At 42.0% G+C, this 18,854-nt stretch overlaps 1 protein-coding gene and 1 pseudogene across 2 annotated transcripts; both read left to right on the plus strand.

Annotated features, from left to right (window-relative positions):
• The first annotated feature begins 304 nt into the window (after window positions 1-304).
• On the plus strand, window positions 305-16,081 carry ERCC6L (ERCC excision repair 6 like, spindle assembly checkpoint helicase). 2 transcript variants are annotated; one of them, XM_066357262.1, is made up of 2 exons: window positions 305-393; window positions 12,014-16,081. In XM_066357262.1, the coding sequence occupies exons 1-2, from the start codon at window positions 326-328 to the stop codon at window positions 15,879-15,881; spliced, it is 3,936 nt and encodes a 1,311-aa protein (XP_066213359.1). In that variant the 5' UTR covers window positions 305-325; the 3' UTR covers window positions 15,882-16,081. The 2 variants fall into 2 exon arrangements, with proteins under 2 accessions (XP_066213359.1, XP_066213360.1); XM_066357263.1 differs by lacking the exon at window positions 305-393 and adding an exon at window positions 850-925.
• LOC136386663 (small nucleolar RNA SNORA48) lies at window positions 10,544-10,687 on the plus strand (annotated as a pseudogene).
• Window positions 16,082-18,854: the final 2,773 nt, after the last annotated feature.

The raw sequence follows: 18,854 nt of genomic DNA on the forward strand, positions 1-18,854 counted from the left end.
CACACCCACATACACGGATTGGCCTCAGCACTGTTTGGATTGGACTGAGAATGCTAGAAAAAACAAGAGGACACGACCACTCTGCACCGCTGGAACCCTACTGTCTCTTTGCTGCAGCGCAGCTAGGCGCAGGCGTGCGATCTTTTGGGGCAGAACTCAGAGAGTGATGCTGGAACCGGGTGATGGGGATTGGCCAACCGGCAGGCCAACGGTTGGCGCTGCCTCCCAGCCCCGCCCCACCTTCCTGCATGCACAGAGCGCATGCGCAGGGCGGGAGCGAGCAAAATTCAAACGCTAGCTGAGCCTGAGACCGGTAGTGAAGGACATGGAGGCGTCCCAAGGGTTTCTGGAACCCGGGGCTTTAAGCCCAGAGCAGGCTGCTCGTTACCTGAGGTATGTGTGGGCCGCTGGGAAGGGGGGGCGTCTAGCTCACAGGCCCTGGCTGGGAGTGGGGGTAGGGTGAGGTCTTGGGGCCCTCTCTGGGGCCTAAAGCTGCGGAGGCGTAGCCTTTTGCGACAATCCCCCGCACTGTCCGAGCAGGGCGCGGAAATGCAAGATTTCTAAAGCCTGGGGAGCACCCCTCCACACCTCCTTTTTTGGGTCAAATAACTATCCTTTATGAAATCCTTAAGAGTCAGAACTTCAATTAGTCAAACCTTTCTTGAGACTTTCCTGTAGGCGACTTTCCAAGTCGCAGGCCCGGGGCACACAGAGATGAGTAAAACATTGCCCCTCCCCTCCCCACCCGATTTGCTTATAATCAAGTAGTGGCATGGGATAGGTGAGCCAATGTTTAATAGGTGCTGTAAGACGTATAATGTGCAGGGCATAGTGTGGGCATTGAAGGAGGGAATGGCCAACTACGAGGGTCGGTGAGCTAAAGGAAGGCCTCACAAGAAGAATATTCATTTGTGTTGAAAAATGAGTAAGTATTCACCTGATGGCTAAGGCTGGAGAGGGCGTGGTGATGTGGGAGTAAGCATTTAAAAAATTTTTAATTGTGATAAAATACACACAACATAAAATTGACCATCTTAACCACTTTAAAAATTTTTTATTTATTGATTTTTAGACAGAAAAAGGAATAAAGGGAGAAACATTGATTTGTTGTTCCACCTATTTATGCATTTTTTGGTTGATTCTTGTATGTGCCCTGCCTGGGCATTGAACCTACAACCCTGGTCTATGGAGATGACACTCTAACCAACTGAGCTACCCTGCCAGGACTTAACCATTCTTTTTTTTTTTAATTTATTGATTTTTAATTTTATTTATTTATTTAGTCACAGTGACAGAGAGAGGGACAGACAGGAAGGGAGAGAGATGAGAAGCATCAATTCTTCTTTGCGGCACCTTAGTTGTTCGTTGATTGCTTTCTCATATGTGCCTTGATGGGGGTGGAGGGGGGTGGCTATGGCAGACCGAGTGACCCCTTGCTGGAGCCAGCGACCTTGGGCTCAAGCTGGTGAGCTTTGCTCAAACCAGATGAGCCCGCACTCAAGCTGGTGACCTCGACCTCGGGGTCTCAAACCTGGGTCCTCCACGTCCCAGTCCGATGCTCTATCCACTGCGCCACCGCTGGTCAGGCCCTAACCATTCTTAAGTGGTATTAAATATATTAACATTGTTCAACCAGCACCACAATCAATCTCTCTACCTCTTTTCATCTTGCAATGAATTATTAAACAATAGCTGCTCATTCCCCATTCCTCAGCCCCTGGCAACCACCATTCTAGTTTCTGTGTCTGTGAATCTGACTCCTTTAGGGACCTCATATAAGAGTAATCATACAATATTTGCCTCTGTGACTGGCTTATTTCACTCAGTATAATGTCCTCAAGGTTCATCCATGTTGTGTCATGTGACAGGATTTCCTTCCTTTTTAAGGTGGAACAATATTCCATTCTATGGATCTATTACATTTTCTTTATTTTTATTTTTCTTCTTTTCCAAGTGAGAGGAGGGGCGACAGAGAGACAGACTCCCACATGTGCCCCAACTGGGATCTACCCAGCAACTCTGCTTGGGGCCATGCTTATAACTCAGCTATTTTTAGCACCTCAGGCGAAGGTTGTATGGAGCCAGCCTCAGCACCTGGAGCTCATGTGCTGGAACCAAAGTGATGGCTATAGCAGGGGAACAGAGAGAGGAGAGGGGGAAGGGTGAAGAAGTATATGATTGCTTCCCCTGTGTGTCCTGACTGGGAATCGAACCCAGGACATCCACACACCAGGCCAATGCTCTACCACTGAGCCAACCAACCAGGGCCCACATTTTCTTTATGCTCTGATGAACACTTGAATTGCTTCCATCTCTTGACTTTTGTGACAGTGCTGCTGTCAATGTGGGTGTGCATATAGCTCTTGAAGATCCTGCTTTCAAGTCTTTTGGATATATGTCCAGAAGTGAGATCACTGGATCACATGATAGTTTTATTTTTAATTTCTTGGGGAATTGCCATACTGTCTTCTGTGGTCCTCAATCCCCGGGCTGCGGACCGGTACCGGTCTGCAGAGAAAGAATAAATAACTTACATTATTTCCATTTTATTTATATTTAAGTCTGAACAATGTTTTATTTTTTAAAAATGACCAGATTCCCTGTTACATCCGTCTAAGACTCACTCTTGAGCTTGTCTCGGTCACGTGATACATTTATCCGTCCCACCCTAAAGGCCGGTCCATGAAAATATTTTCTGACATTAAACTGGTCCACGGCCCAAAAAAGGTTGGGGACCACTGCTCTAGAGTATATTCCCATCAACAGTGCACAAGGGTTCCAATTTGTCCACATTGTAGCTAACACTTATTTTTTGTTTTGTTGTCACTAGCCATCCTAATGATAGTGAAATGGTATCCCACTGGAGTTTTGATTTACATTTTTCTAATGATTACTAATGTTGAGAATCTTTTTGTGTACCTATTGGCCATCTGCATGTCTTTGGAGAAGTGTCTTTTCAAGTCCTTTTTTTAGTTGAGTAATTTGTTCTTGAATTGTAGTTCTTTATATATTCTGGATATTAACCCCTTATCTGATCATGATTTGCAGATCTTCCATTTTATAGGTTGCCTTTTCACTCTGTTGTGTCTTTTGATGCACAGAAGTTTTATTTTTGTAGTTTTACTTTTTAATTATACTTTATTCTTTTATTGAATTTATTAAGGTGACATTGGTGAAAGAAATTATATAGATTTCAGATGTGTAATTCTATAGTGCATTATCTGTATATTATACTGTGTGTTCATCACCCCAGGTCTCCTTCTAGCTGCCATTTGCTCTCTTCTATCTCCCCCCCCCCCACCCTGTTCCCTCTGGTAATCATTATGTCTGTGCCTGAGGGTTTGTTTTATTTTCAGAAGTTTTAAGTTTTGATGTAGTACAGAGAAATAAATTGGCGCAGTGAACAGTTCTATTTCCCTTTTCAAAAAAAAAAGTTTCAAGGCTGTCAAAAGCCTTACAGTGGAATTTACTCCTTATAGAGGAGTAAAAGCACATTTTGGGAATAAGTTAATGACTTAAGGAAGATTTGGGGAAAACAGCGGGAGGCAATGTGATGTGATGGAGTGCTGGCTTTAGAGTTGCGCCATTGGGGTTTCACATTATGGCTCTTGCCATTTGCAACCTTAACCAAGTCACTTGACCTTTCTGGCCCTTGATTTCCTCATCTGGAAAGTGGTGATAAGGCTTAATTAAGGCTTTAGTCCCCTTACTTCCTTTCTGTGCACAAGCAAGGGGGCCTCTCAGCTTGGCACTGTGCGCTGGTTCCTTGACACTGTCTCTTGCTGCCACCTGTGTCTCACTCGCTCCAGGGTACTTCACGACATCCTCACATTGTCTCTCCTCCACTCCTCTCAACAGTCACCCCCTTACTTCACAGTCATCTTATCCTGTCACATTCTGTACCTTTCACAGTTTCCCTGTCTCTCATGACATCCCATCTCTCATGACCCTCAACTCTCATAATTCCTCTTTTACTCCTGCTAATCTTTCTCAGTCTCTCCCGTTCTCTTCTACATCCCCTCCAAAACTCCCTTACACAAAAAGAGTCATCTTCTCTACCTTCCCTGTTGCTCATAATTCTGCTCCTTGGCACAGTTCTACTCTCACACGATTTCTCTGTCTCTGTTTTTCCCTCCCTCCTTCCTTTTTCTGTCCCTCTCCTTCCCTGTCTCTCTTCCTCTCCGCCTCTCCTGCCTAAGAGATGAAAGAAAATTTTGAAACTTGCTGTCACACAACTCTGCACACTTTTCTTTTTCACACACCTTCATCTTCCATCACATGTATAACTGTTACACACTTGTGTCAGTTCTGCTCTCCCTGGGTGATGCCAGCTCACCCGCTCCTCTCTTATCCACCCTCTCACTCTGACACCCACCAGCCATTTGTGCTCTCTGTGTCTCCCACATGCTTCCACTCTCTGTTGCCCCCCCACTGTCCCCCGTTTCTCTTGCTCTGGCATTCTCCTTCTCCCCGCTTCTGTCTCTGTCTCTTTCTGTGATGCATTATCTTTCCCTCTGTGTCACCTACCTCTGTCACCCACTTTTCCTCTCTGGCACTGACATTCTCTATCATGCTGTCTCTCATTTTCCTTCTATCATCCAACACCCCCTTCTCTCTGTTGCCCACTTCTCTCTCTCTCTGTCATCCACCTGTTCATACCATCATCCATTCTCTCACCCACTCAACTCTGTCAACCCACCTATTTCTCTCTGCCGTCTTTCTCAATCTGTACCTTTGTTGCCTCTTTTCTCATTTCTCTGTCACCTACATACTGTCTACCTCTATTTCTCCATGGCCCATTTTTTCTTTTACCCATCCTTTCCCTGTCAGTTACACTCTGTCACCCACTCTCTCATTCCATCACTTACTTTTTCTCTGTCACTGTATCTTTCTGGGTCCAATCAGAAAGTAGAAGCCAGGCCCTGGCCAGTTTGCTCAGTGGATAGAGTGTTGGCCCAGCATGCGGATGTCCCAGGTTCAATCCCCAGTCAGGGCTCACACAATAAATGACCATCTATCTGTTTCTCTCCCCTTCCTTCTCCTCCTTCTCACTCTTTTCCCCTCTGGCAGCCAGTGGCTCAGTTGGTTCAAGTATCTGCCCCAGGCACTGAGGATAGCTTGGTTGATTCAAGCATTGGCCCCAGATGGGGGTTGCCAGGTGGATCCTGGTTGGGACACATGTGGGAGTCTGTAATTCCCCTCCTCTCACTTAAAAAAAAGAAAGTAGAAGTCATACAGTATATTAAAACATGAACTTTAATATAAAGAATTATTAAACTGATGAGTGGCTATAAAAATAAGGAAACTGCATTATGATGCCCTAGGGCTAAGGGAGAGTATCCAAGAAAGGACAAACTTGGAAGGGGGCCTTCTCCCCAAGTCTGAGGCTCAGACTTCCAAGAAGAAGGTATAGTTCCACCCACTAGGTAGCAGAGAAGAAGTAGGCTGGCTTGCCCAGGCTCAGAGCTGGTCTGCATTCCCTAGGCCAACAGGAAGCAACCTTCTGGAGTGCCAGTTGGTAGCAGGCTATCAGCAACCCATGACTTAAGCAAACAAAAGGAGTAGAGTCTAAGGCATAGGCAAGCTGTGGGAGAACTGGTTTCCATGTAAAGAGGGCTGCAAGAAAGTCATCTATAGGCCAGGTGGGCGCTGCAGGGTCATTGAGGTACTGTATGTTCTTGGTGTGTGGCTGATCCACTGTGCTGTAGCAGCTGGCAGCTTTTGGAGCGCCCCTTCCTCCTGCAGTGTCCCTCAGGCGCCCTCTACTGAGAAAACTTAACATTGCACTTGTTATAAATGAGAGATGCTTGAATGAATTCTGGCCATCATCACAGAACAGATACTGAGGAGTGAATTTGGAATTAAGAGGCAACAGTGATGACTGGCAGAGTTAGTCATCCTCTATTTATCTCTGTCACCCTCTTTCCTATCTTGCCCACCTTTTCTCTCTCACTCACTGTGTCACCTTCACTTTTTCCACCCACTTGCTTGTACTCTGTTTTCCAGTCTGTCTTGCTGTCATCCATCTGCTCTCTTTCTCTATTCTGTGTCACCCACTTCCTCCTATTACTCTATTCAAACTGCTTTCTCAAGGTCACCATTGACTTTCACATAACTAAATTTTATGGTCAATTTGTAATCCTCGTCTTCCTTGACCTACCAGCAGTATTTGACAGAGCTGATCACATCTCCATAAAACACTTGATTCATTTGGCTTCCAGGACCCCTCATTCCTCTGATTTTCTTCCTACCTCCCTGGTTACTGCTTCTCAGATGTTGCTGATTTCCTTGTTTCCTCAATTGCATTTTTTTCTAACATACTTTAAGGTAAATTCCCAGACATCATGGCATTTCATTTTTAAATACTTTAGTATGCATCTCTAAAAAAGCACATATCCTTACAAAACATACCATATCACACCTAACAAAATAAACCAATTCTTTGATGTCAGCTAATATATAGTCTATATTTGAATTTTTTTTTTTTTTTTTTTTTTTTTTTTTTTTTACAGAGACAGAGTGAGTCAGAGAGAGGGATAGACAGGGACAGACAGACAAGAACGGAGAGAGATGTGAAGCATCAATCATTAGTTTTTCATTGTGCGTTGCAACACCTTAGTTCATTGATTGCTTTCTCATATGTGCCTTGACCGCGGGCCTTCAGCAGACCGAGTAGCCCCTTGCTGGGGCCAGCAACCTTGGGTTCAAGCTGGTGGGCTTTTGCTCAAACCAGATGAGCCCACGCTCAAGCTGGCGATTCAGGGTCACGAACCTGGGTCCTCTGCATCCCAGTCCGACGCTCTATCCACTGTGCCACCGCCTGGTCAGGCTATATTTGAATTTTTGAAATGGTTTTAAGTCTTTTTATAATTGGTTTGTTTGAGTCAGGATCCAGAGAAGGCCCACATATTCCATTTAGTTACATTTCTTTTCTTTTCCTTTTTTTGTGACAAAAACAGAAACACAGAGAGGGACAGATAGGGACAGACAGACAGGAAGGGAGAGAGCTGCGAAGCATCAATTCTTTGTTGTGCCTCCTTAGTTATTCATTGATTGCTTTCTCATATGTGCCTTTACTGGGGGGCTCCAGCTGAGCTAGTGACCCCTTGCTCAAGCCAGTGACCTTAGGCTCAAGCTGGTGAGCCTTGCTCAAACCAGATGAGCCCGCATTCAAGCTGGCAACCTCGAAGTTATATTTCTTAAGCCTCTTAATCTTGACCAGTCCCTCCCCACTCCGTGCTTTCATTTCTGTACCAGCGATTTAAGTTAGTCTAATGGCTTCCTTGTAGTGTCATTAGCTTGTCTCCTATATCCTGTAATTTAAATTTAAAGGTTTGATAAGTGAGTAGATAAGGAAAATGTGGCATATATACCAAACTGGAATTTTATTCAGCTATAAAAAGAAGGAAATTCTGCCATTTTTGACAACATGGATGGATCTTGAAGGCATTATGCTAAGTGAAATAAGTCAGACAGAGAAAGACAAATACTTATGATCTCATTTTCAATATGGACTCTAAAAAACAAAAACCATCAAAAAACCCCCACAAAAAAACAAAAGTCGCCAAGCTCTTAGATATAGAGAACACATTGGTAGTTGCCAGAGGTGGGGGTGTAATGTATAGTATGATGACTACTGCATAATTGAAAATTGCTAAGCGTAAATCTTAAAAGTAACCATCACAAGAAAAAATATTTTTCTAACTATGTATGGTGACTGATGTTCACTAGACTTAGTATGGTGATCATTTTGCAAAACATACAAATATCGAATCATTATGTTGTACATCTGAGGCTAATAAAATGTTATAGGTCAATTATACCTCGATTACAAAATTAAAAGGAAACCGTTCTAGAGCAAAAATAGATTAAGGTTCAGTATTTTTGGTATGACTACTTTGTAGGTGAGGCCATGTACTTAATATTGCATCATTATCAGGACACATGTAATATCTGATTTGCCTGTTGGGGTTGAGGTGGTCACAAGCTGATCATTTCTTTGCAGAGTTGCATTTCCTCCCTTATAATGGATAAATAATATCTTGGGGATACTTTAGCATCTTGTGAATATTTGGTTTCCCATCAACCTTTCTTTCATCCATTGATAATCATTGCTCAAATCTGTTATTTTGTTATAGGGATTACAAAGTGATAATTTTCTAATTTCACCATTCTTTCTGTATTCATTAGTTGTAATTCTTCTGTAAATGTTCTTAATGTTGGGGTATTGGACTGCCATTTTTTAAAATTATACCCCTTCGTTGATCTTATGTAGGTTCTTGGCTTTAATTCCTACGTTTATGCTGAGATTATTCACATTTTTGTTTTTAGTCCTGACCTCTTCTGAACTTCAGACTCGTGTATGCAACTGCTCATTGACATCTCTGCTTGATAATAGACATATCCAACTTAACTTGTCCAAAACCAAAGGATAAAATTCATGCGTTACGTGCAGAAAATTTTTTTTAACAAAATCTAGCACCCTTTAATGATAAAAAAACAGTCAACAAGCTAGAAATACAAGATTATTTCCTCATCCTGATCAAAGGTATCTACAAAAACCCAAGGTAACACTATACTTAGTGGTGAAAGACTGAAAATTTCCCTCTCTTATGTCAGAAGCAAGACAAGGATGTCTGCTTTTGGTATTTTTATTCAACATTATAATTTATTATAATTCAACATTGTAATAGAGACAATAGGTAAGGAAAGAAAAGACATGTAGATAGGAAAGAAAGAAGTAAAAATATCTGTATTTGCAGATGGAATTATCTTTTATATAAAAAGGCCTGCAAGTCCACAAAAAACTATAAGAGCTAATAAACAAGTTCAGCGAAGTTTCAGGACACAAGATCAGTTTTCAAAATTCACTTGTATTTCTTTACATAGCAGTGAATGAAATTAAGAAAACAATTCATTTACAATATTACCAAAAAGAATACAATGTTTAGAAATAAATTTATCCGTGGAAGTACAAGACTTATACACTGAAAATGACGAAACATTGTTTAATGAGGTTCAGGAAGACCTTAACAAATGTTCGTGGATTGAATGACAGTATTGCTGAAATGGCAACACTCCCCAAAGTAATACACAGATCTGATGCGTAGCTGACAAAATCCCAGCTGTTTTTTTTTTAATTTTTCAGAAATTTACAAGTATTATAAAAGCCTTTTTGGAAATGCAGAGGCTATCCCAGAATATCCAACATAATCTTGAAAAAGAATAATGTTGGAGGACTTGCAGTTCCTTGTTTTAAAACTTACTATAGAGCTATTATAGTCAAGACAGTGTGGTATTTTATAAATGTGGACATGGAGTTCAGTGGAATAGAATTGAGCATCTAGACTCTTCTTTCCTGGAACAACATAAGCACCCATACTTCAGGCATTTTCTAGGTATGGGATTATGGTTGTTATTATTTTTTTTCTTGCGTGTATGTGTGTGTGTGTGTGTGTGTGTGTGTGTGTGTGTGTGTGTGTGTGTGTTGGGGGGTTTTGTCCACTCAACAAGATGTGAAATCCACCTTCTTCTGGTTATAGAGCTTATCCCCTGGCCACTAGGGTGGGCAAGTAATATTCTTTAAAACTTTTTCTGAAATATAACACATATATAGGAAATGTATAAAACATAAAAATATTCAATTTAATGAATTATTATTTTAACTACCACCTAAGTCATGGTATGTTTTCCAAACTTCTATAACTTTGAAGCAGAAGGGATTTTTTTTTTGACATAGAGACAGAGAGACAGAGGGACAGATAGGGACAGACAGACAGGAAGGGAGAGAGATGAGAAGCATCCATTTTCCAAGGCTTGGAAAAAACATGTCATTTTTACTACTAATGCAATCAGGTGTCCATCTGTAACACACAGGATCCCTAATGACAAAGAAATTGGCTAACACGTTGTGGACTCAAATATTTTTTCCCAAAATTGCTCCCCTATTCTCCTTGGGCATGGCTGGGGAGAAGCCAGGCCTGCTTAGGAGCCAGTTAGGAGAAAGAATTTCCTCTCAAGCAAGAGAACAAGGAGAAAAGCAGTGCTAAAATATGGGGAGAATGTTAGTTTTTATTTTCATTTACCAATTTAATAATTTTTCAAAGGTGTTTATATGTGAAGCTCTAGCATGTTAAAGAACTATTTAGGTGGAAAACTGTAGAGAGATTTTAATGACATATCAAGGGACAAAACAAAAATCTTCACATTTTAATGACTGTACCTAAAATCACATGCCTAGAACATGTTTCCCTTAAAGGATAGTTTAAAAGAATATATAGAAAGATTATATACAAATAACTCCTGGAGGAAGAAGACACAATCATTAAGTATGGGCTACAAATCCTATACCTGCAAGGCTACCTTCATTGGCAGAACAGCCCAGTTGCTAAGTTCAGGAGCCTTAACCCCACCTTAAGATCACTAGTTCAAAACCTTGGGATTGCCTGGTCAAGGCACATATGGGAGTTGATGCTTCCTTCTCCTCCCCCTTCTCTCTCTCTCTACTCTTTAATAAATAAAATCTTTAAAAAAAAGAAAAGTAAGCCCCTGGCAATGGGCAAGGAGGCACCTGATTGGTGGTGCTGTTCTTATATCAGTCAGGGGCAAAGCAGGTGTTCAGCCCTAGTTCATCCTAGCTTGATGCCTGTATTGGTGGCCAGAGCTGTTTCATGCCTAGGGCACATAAAAAAAAAGAAAAGAAAAGTAGCCCTAAGGCTCTAAAGTTTGGTTTGGGGTTTAACGCCATTTCCCTGTAAAACCAATCACTTAAAACAATGCAAGGCTTTCTGCAGTATTTATTATCTGTGTTACTTGCTTTAGATCAGAGGTCCCCAAACTACGGCCCGCAGGCCGCATGCGGCCCCCTGAGGCCATTTATCCGGCCCCCACCGCACTTCTGGAAGGGGCACCTCTTTCATTGGTGGTCAGTGAGAGGAGCATAGTTCCCATTGAAATACTGGTCAGTTTGTTGATTTAAATTTACTTGTTCTTTATTTTAAATATTGTGTTTGTTCCCATTTTGTTTTTTTACTTTAAAATAAGATGTGTGCAGTGTGCATAGGGATTTGTTCATAGTTTTTTTTTTTTAGTCCAGCCCTCCAACGGTCTGAGGGACAGTGAACTGGCGCCCTGTGTAAAAAGTTTGGGGACCCCTGCTTTAGATTCCACAGAAAAGAACTATCTGGACCAAACTATATGGCCGTGGAGATATCCAAGGTTCTGAGTGCTCTTGCAGCTTCATTATACTCTGTCACAAAGAGAATACAAGCAGGCAGGAAGAGAAAGGCCTGTTTCCAAGTGGGGAAAGGCAGGCAGGAATTTGGCCCCCTCTTTTATTACTGTGGCCAGAATAAACAGGAAGACAGCATCCTCTCATGTTAACACGCCCTCAGAAAGCAGCTGAACCTGCTGGCTAATTACTCTGGGGGAAAAAACACTCAGATAATTAATAATTATGCCAAAATAAAAATTATCCTTTTTTTCTGGCACAGTACATGTGCTTTGGCATCCAGATAGATCATACCAGCCAATGTCATCAGCAGGAAAAAGTTTCATTATTTTGGAAAGCATTTGGTGGCGAACATCCTGACTAGTCCTCTGAGATACATTCTATCTAAAAATGAAGACTTCTCCAAGAAAAATATTAACTTTTTTTACAGTAGATATAAACCTTTCATATTTTAAGCTCCCAATCTTCCAGCCCAAAGTTATCATCGCATTAGAGTGCAAAACTCTGGGGCTTCAAGCGAGCACTTATTCCAGTGTTGTTTGGAAAGAAGTCCCGAACCCTCATGTTTGCCTTCAGTTCTCATTCAGGTCACTTCAGTGGGGTTAAGGCCCGTGGACTTAGCAACTGGGCTCTTCTGCCAATGGAGGATATTAAAATCCCAACTACAGTTTGGATTCTAAAATGGACTCTAAAGTGTTCTTAGATTGAATATTCAATCTGTTTACTTTCTTTCTGATCTTAATATATATAGAGAGATCTTATTTTTCCATTTTTTTTAAATAGATACGTGAAAGAGGCCAAAGAAGCAACTAAGAATGGAGATCTAGAAGAAGCACTTAAACTTTTCAATTTGGCAAAGGACATTTTTCCCAATGAAAAGGTGATGAGCAGAATCCAAAAACTACAGGAAGCCTTGGAGGAGTTGCCAGATCATGGAGATGATGAATTCACAGATGTATGCAACTCTGGCTTGCTGCTTTATCGAGAACTGCATGACCAACTATTTGAGCACCAGAAGGAAGGTGTAGCTTTCCTATATAGCCTATACAAAGATGGAAGAAAAGGTGGTATCTTGGCAGATGATATGGGATTAGGGAAGACTGTTCAAATCATTGCTTTCCTTTCTGGTATGTTTGATGCTTCATTTGTGAATCATGTGCTCCTGATCATGCCAACCAGTCTTATTAGCACATGGGTAAAAGAATTTGCCAACTGGACTCCAGGAATGAGAGTCAGAACCTTTCATGGTCCTAGTAAAGATCAACGTACCAGAAACCTCACTAGGATTCAGCAAAGGAATGGTGTCATTATCACTACATACCAAATGTTAATCAATAATTGGCAGCAACTTTCAACCTTGAATGGCCAAGCATTTGTGTGGGACTATGTTATCCTTGATGAAGCACATAAAATAAAATCTTCGTCTACTAAGTCAGCAATATGTGCTCGTGCTATCCCTGCCAGTAATCGCATCCTCCTCACAGGAACCCCAGTCCAGAATAATTTACAAGAACTCTGGTCCCTGTTTGATTTTGCTTGTCAAGGGTCCTTGCTAGGAACATTAAAAACTTTTAAAATGGAGTATGAAAATCCAATTACCAGAGCAAGAGAGAAGGATGCTACTCCAGGGGAAAAAGCCTTGGGATTTAAGATATCTGAAAACTTAATGGCAATCATAAAACCCTATTTTCTCCGGAGGACTAAAGAAGAGATACAGAAGAAAAAGTCAAGCAACTCAGAGGTCAGACTTTGTGAAAAGAATCCAGATGTTGATGCCATTTATGAAATGCCTTCCCTTTCCAGGAAAAATGATTTAATTATTTGGATACGTCTTGTACCTTGTCAAGAAGAAATATACAGAAAATTCGTGTCTCTAGATCATATCAAGGAGTTGTTAATGGAGACACGCTCACCTTTGGCTGAGCTAGGTGTCTTAAAGAAGCTGTGTGATCATCCTAGGCTGCTCTCTGCACGAGCTTGTCATTTGCTGAATCTGCGAGCTGTTCAAGATGAAAATGAAGGTGAAGATTCCTCAGACATAGACCATATTGGTCAAGTAACTGATGATACACTGATGAAAGAATCTGGAAAAATGATATTTCTAATGGCTCTACTTAAGAAATTGCGAGATGAAGGTCATCAGACTCTGGTCTTTTCCCAGTCAAGACAAATTCTAAACATTGTTGAACGCCTCCTAAAGAATAGACACTTTAAGGTATTGCGAATTGATGGAACAATTACTCATCTTGCAGAACGAGAAAGAAGAATTAACTTATTCCAGCAAAATAAAGATTACTCTGTTTTTCTGCTTACTACTCAAGTAGGTGGTGTTGGCTTAACATTAACTGCAGCAACTAGAGTGGTCATTTTTGACCCTAGCTGGAATCCTGCAACTGATGCTCAAGCTGTAGATAGAGCTCACCGAATTGGACAAAAAGAAAATGTTGTGGTTTATAGGTTAATCACTTGTGGAACTGTAGAGGAGAAAATATACAGAAGACAGGTTTTCAAGGACTCACTAGTAAGACAAACTACTGGTGATAAGAAGAACCCTTTCCGATATTTTAGTAAACAAGAATTAAGAGAGCTCTTCACAATTGAGGATTTTCAGAACTCTGCAACCCAGCTGCAACTTCAGTCTTTGCATGCTGCTCAGAGAAGATCTAATAAGGAACTAGATGAACATATTGCCTATCTGCACTCTTTGGGGATAGCTGGAATCTCAGACCATGATTTGATGTACACACATGATCTGTCTGTTAAAGAAGAACTTGATATGATAGACGAATCTCACTATATTCAAGAAAGGGTTCAGAAAGCTCAATTCCTTGTTGAATTTGAGTCTCAAAATACAGAGCTCTTCATGGAAAGACAAAGAAATGAGGGTATCTGGCTGAGAGAAACTATATTTCCTTCTCAAAGAAAGGAGAAATGTCCTGAAGTGAATAAACCACAGCCTCAGCCTTCACGTATTTTGACTACTTCTCGTACCCAGGAAGAAGAAATCAGTTCTCAAATGGCAAGTGTAATCATTGATGATCTTCCCGAAGAGAGTGAGAAACACTGTCTTTCCAGTATAAAGATGAATGTTACCATTGTACAAGATGGTAGGCACCCACGTGAAAGCATATTTGATGCTGAATTTCTAGCTACTTTACCCAAGGGGTGTGGAAGTGTACAAGAAATTGGGACTGACTCTTTATTGGGAATGGCTCTACAAAAAGAGGCATCACAAGAGGGGCCTACTCCAGAGGTGCTGCAAGAGAACCCTCTGGGAAGTTTTACTGACTTACTTAGCAAATCGGTTAGAGCTGATTCTGGGCCAAATCTAGATGAACTAATGAATGATGAGATTTTACATCAGTGTAATCCTTGGCTCACTAACCCCATAACAAATGAAACTCAAAATACAGAATTAAATGCATCTGTTATTGAAATAGCTGCTGATGACTCATTGGCATCCCACAGTGCACTGCAAGATTCTCAAGCAAAAGAGGCCACCTTGGAAGAGGAACCTTTAGCATCTTTACCACAGTATGTGTGTGATTTCAATCTTTTCTTAGAAGACTCTGCAGACAATGGACAAACTCTTTCCAGTCAGTCTTTGAAGCATATTGAGAAAGAAAATAGCTTGTGTGGCTCTGCAGCTAATTCTAGAGCACAGTTGGTGCATAGCAAAGCTGGTCTCAGTATGGATCTTTCTGAGAAAGATGAAGATTCAGAAGTAGTTACTGTGAGAGGCAGAAGTAAAACTAGAAGGATCGTTTCAGATGGTGAAGATGAACAGGATACTTTTAATGATACTCCAGTCACAAATCCATTCAACACATCTCCCTTTCAGTTATCTGTAAAACAATTTGATGCTTCCACTCCTAAAAATGATACCAGTCCATGTGGAAGGTCCTTTTCATTTAAAATACCTGATAGTATAAATAAATCTGTAAGCTCTAGAAGATCCCTGGCTTCTAGGAAGTCTCTTATTAATGTGGTGTTAGACCATGTGGAAGATATGGAAGAAAGACTTGAAAACAGCAGTGAAGCAAAGGTAGCTGAAGATCATCTGGAGGAAGGAGCTGCGGGGTGCAGTGGTGAAGCCTCAGAGTGTACAGAAGAGGAACCTTCCGGAGATCATCTGGAGGAAGGAGCCACGGGGTGCAGTGGTGAAGCCTCAGAGTGTACAGAAGAGGAACCTTCTGGAGATCATCTGGAGGAAGGAGCTGCAGGGTGCAGTGGTGAAGCCTCAGAGTGTACAGAAGAGGAACCTTCTGGAGATCATCTGGAGGAAGGAGCCACGGGGTGCAGTGGTGAAGCCTCAGAGTGTACAGAAGAGGAACCTTCCAGAGAAACCCTGTCTTCAGAAAATAAGTCCAGCTGGTTAACTACACCTAAGCCTGGTGCTTTAGCTCAGGATCTCTCTCCTGGTGACCCTGGGCCTTTGTCTGGTGGACAGTCGGTTGATTCTCTTCAGAATAAGACAGTGGAGGCTGTTAATGACTATGAGACTCTTGTAATGCGTGGAAAGGCATTGAAAGAGTGTGGAAAAATACAGGAGGCCTTAAACTGCTTAGTTAAAGCACTTGACATAAAAAGTGAGGATCCTGAAGTCATGCTTATGACTTTAAATTTGTATAAGCAACTTAATACAACTTGAGAATATAACCTGTTTATTGTATTTTAAAGCAAAACAGTATGAGGTCATTTGTTATAGTTGGATCTTTGTGATCATGAAGCATTCAGGTGAGAGTGATCTCAAAAGGCAAGTTTTGGATTCTAACGTTTTTGTAAATTATGCCTTCATTCCCTGCACCTGCCTCTCCAATACGTATTTTCTGGTATTTTGAGTGTATTCAAGAAACTTAACAGAACTGTATTCTAGGAAAATTTTTGTGAACTTATTCTGAAAATGATCACTTTTGTATATCACAGTTCAGATAAGATTATTAAAGTTATTTTCTCAAGTGTATTTCATTCACTTTCACTAGGATGATGTTGGCAAATGTATATAGAAAGAAATTCTTTAATTCAGGCAGGAGGTTGCCATTACTCTTGTAAATCTAAGACCTGCTGTTTTATGCTCTCATAGCAGAAGGTTGGGTGCTAGGCTTTGTTATCACTGGTACCCTACTCTGGAATCACTTTTCTGACCACTTAGCCATTCTCTGCTCACCACCAACTGTGTTCCGACATACGCGAGCACATTGTATCTTTGAGTCGTAGACTGAAAGGGAGTTTAGTTTCTGCTCAGAAACAAAGTGCAGTATAGCATACTCTGAACTTGGTCACTGGAGCAGCAGAACTAGCATTTATCAAGTACCTATAGTGTATTGGGTGGTCTTCATAGGTTTCTTGTTTAATCCTTACCATAATTTTTGAGGTTGAGGGTGGCATTTCCATTGTTTAGTTGAGGAAAACTAAGACTCAGCAAGGTTGTGACCTGCCCAAGATCACATAGTAAGGGGTGAGATGGATATTTAACTGCTGTGTGCTACCTAGTGAGAAACCATATGTACTGTATATTATAGCCACTATAATATATGAGCTTTTATTTTTTTCAGTGAGAGAGACAAATAGGAAGGGAGATGAGAAATGTTAGCTTGTAGGTACAACACTTCAGTTGTTCATTGATTGCTTCTCATATGTGCCTTAACCAGGGGTTCCAGCCAAGCTAGTGACCCCTTGGACTTAAACCTTTGGGATCAAGCGGGTGAGCCTGCACTCAAGCCAGATGAGCCCACATTCAAGCTGGGGAGCTTGGGTTTTTGAAGTTGGGACCTCAGTGTTCAGGTTGATGCTGTATCTACTATGCCACCACTGGTGAGGCTTTACTCACTTCTGACACCAAGTGTATGGGAATTTTCACACCAAGCAGATCTCCAATTCTCTGCACACACCAACTAGGTGTCCTACCATTCAACTCAATTCTGACACTACCTGGAGTTAGGGTCAGACTCCACAGGGTTAAGGGCACATTCCCATAAACCTGCCCTCACTTCAGATGCCACTTGCTAGTATTGGGTCTTCATGTTATCAATACTTCTGTCCAACTTGGCTACAAACTGAGGGTCCCAGTGACTGGCCTTTCAGGTTTGATACTTTGTCAGAACAGCTCACAGAACTCAGCAAAAACAGTTTACAGTCATCCCTCACCATATAGTGGTTCACTTTTAGGAGTCTCATTATCATGGGGGTTTTTTTGTATTTCTCTGAAGTTGGAAACAGGGAGGCAGTCAGACAGACTCCCGCATGCGCCCAACCGGGATCCACCTGGCATGCCCACCAGGGGGCGATGCTCTGCCCATCTGGGGGCGTCGTTCTGTTGCAACCAGAGCCATTCTAGCGCCTGGGGCAGAGGCCATAGAGCCATCCCCAGCGCCCGGCCCATCTTTGCTCCAATGGAGCCCTGGCTGCGGGAGGGGAAGAGAGGAAGGTGAGGGGGAGGGGTGGAGAGGCAGATGAGTGCTTCTCCTGGGCCAGGAATTGAACCCAGGACTTCTGCGCGCCAGGCTGATGCTCTACCACTGAGCCAACCGGCCAGGGTCTCATGGATTTTTAAATTGACTATGTCTAGTTTTATATCGTGGATTTTTTGCCTGACCAGGCGGTGGCGCAGTGGAAAGAGCGTCGGACTGGGATGCAGAGGACCCAGGTTCGAGACCCTGAGGTCACCAGCTTGAGCGCGGGCTCATCTGGTTTGAGCAAAAGCCCACCAGCTTGGACCCAAGGTCGCTGGCTCCAACAAGGGGCTACTCGGTCTGCTGAAGGCCCGCGGTCAAGGCACATATGAGAAAGCAATCAATGAACAACTAAGGTGTTGCAACGCACAATGAAAAACTAATGATTGATGCTTCTCATCTCTCTCCGTTCCTGTCTGTCTGTCCCTCTCTATCACTCTCTCTGACTCACTCTCTGTCTCTATAAAAAAAAAAAAAAAAAAAAAAAAAAAATATCGTGGATTTTTCACTGTATTGCAGGATTTTGCAGTATATAGGTATTTTTATATATTTAATTATTTTTGCAGCAAAATAAGTGAGAAAGATTAACAAGTGTGGGAAAGGTTTAAAAGTATGGGGTTTATAAAGCCTTAAAATCTATATAAATAATAAAATAAGGTCGCTACTTTGTGGATTTTCCCCTATTGCGGGAGGTTCTGGAAACTAACTGCCACAATAGACGAGGGACTACTATACTTATTATTACACGTTTTTATGAAAAACCTAACTCCAGAACAGCCAAATGGAAGAGAAGTATGGGGCAAGGTATGGGGGTCAGGGTGGGTGGGTAAAGTGAAATCACATGGCACTTGTCTTTTTCTGACTGGCTTATTTCACTTGGCATAATACTCTCCAGGTCCATCCATGCTGTCACAGAAGAATAAGAGCAGGCTGACAGCTGTCATGGGGAGGGGGTTGGGTGAGGGGAATGGAGGGATAGAACAAAAAAGGCAAAACCCGCAGGGACACAGACAACAGTGTGGTGATTGCTGGCGGGGGGGTGGGGGTGAGGTGGAGGAGGGTATAGGGAGGACCTATGGTGATGGACAAAGATGACTTGGGGGCCTGATCTGTGGTGGCGCAGTGGATAAAGCGTCAACCTGGAAACGCTGAGGTTGCCGGTTCAAAACCCT

The sequence above is a fragment of the Saccopteryx leptura genome, chromosome X (genome assembly GCF_036850995.1).
Source record: "Saccopteryx leptura isolate mSacLep1 chromosome X, mSacLep1_pri_phased_curated, whole genome shotgun sequence".
Classification (NCBI taxonomy): Eukaryota; Metazoa; Chordata; class Mammalia; order Chiroptera; family Emballonuridae; genus Saccopteryx; species Saccopteryx leptura.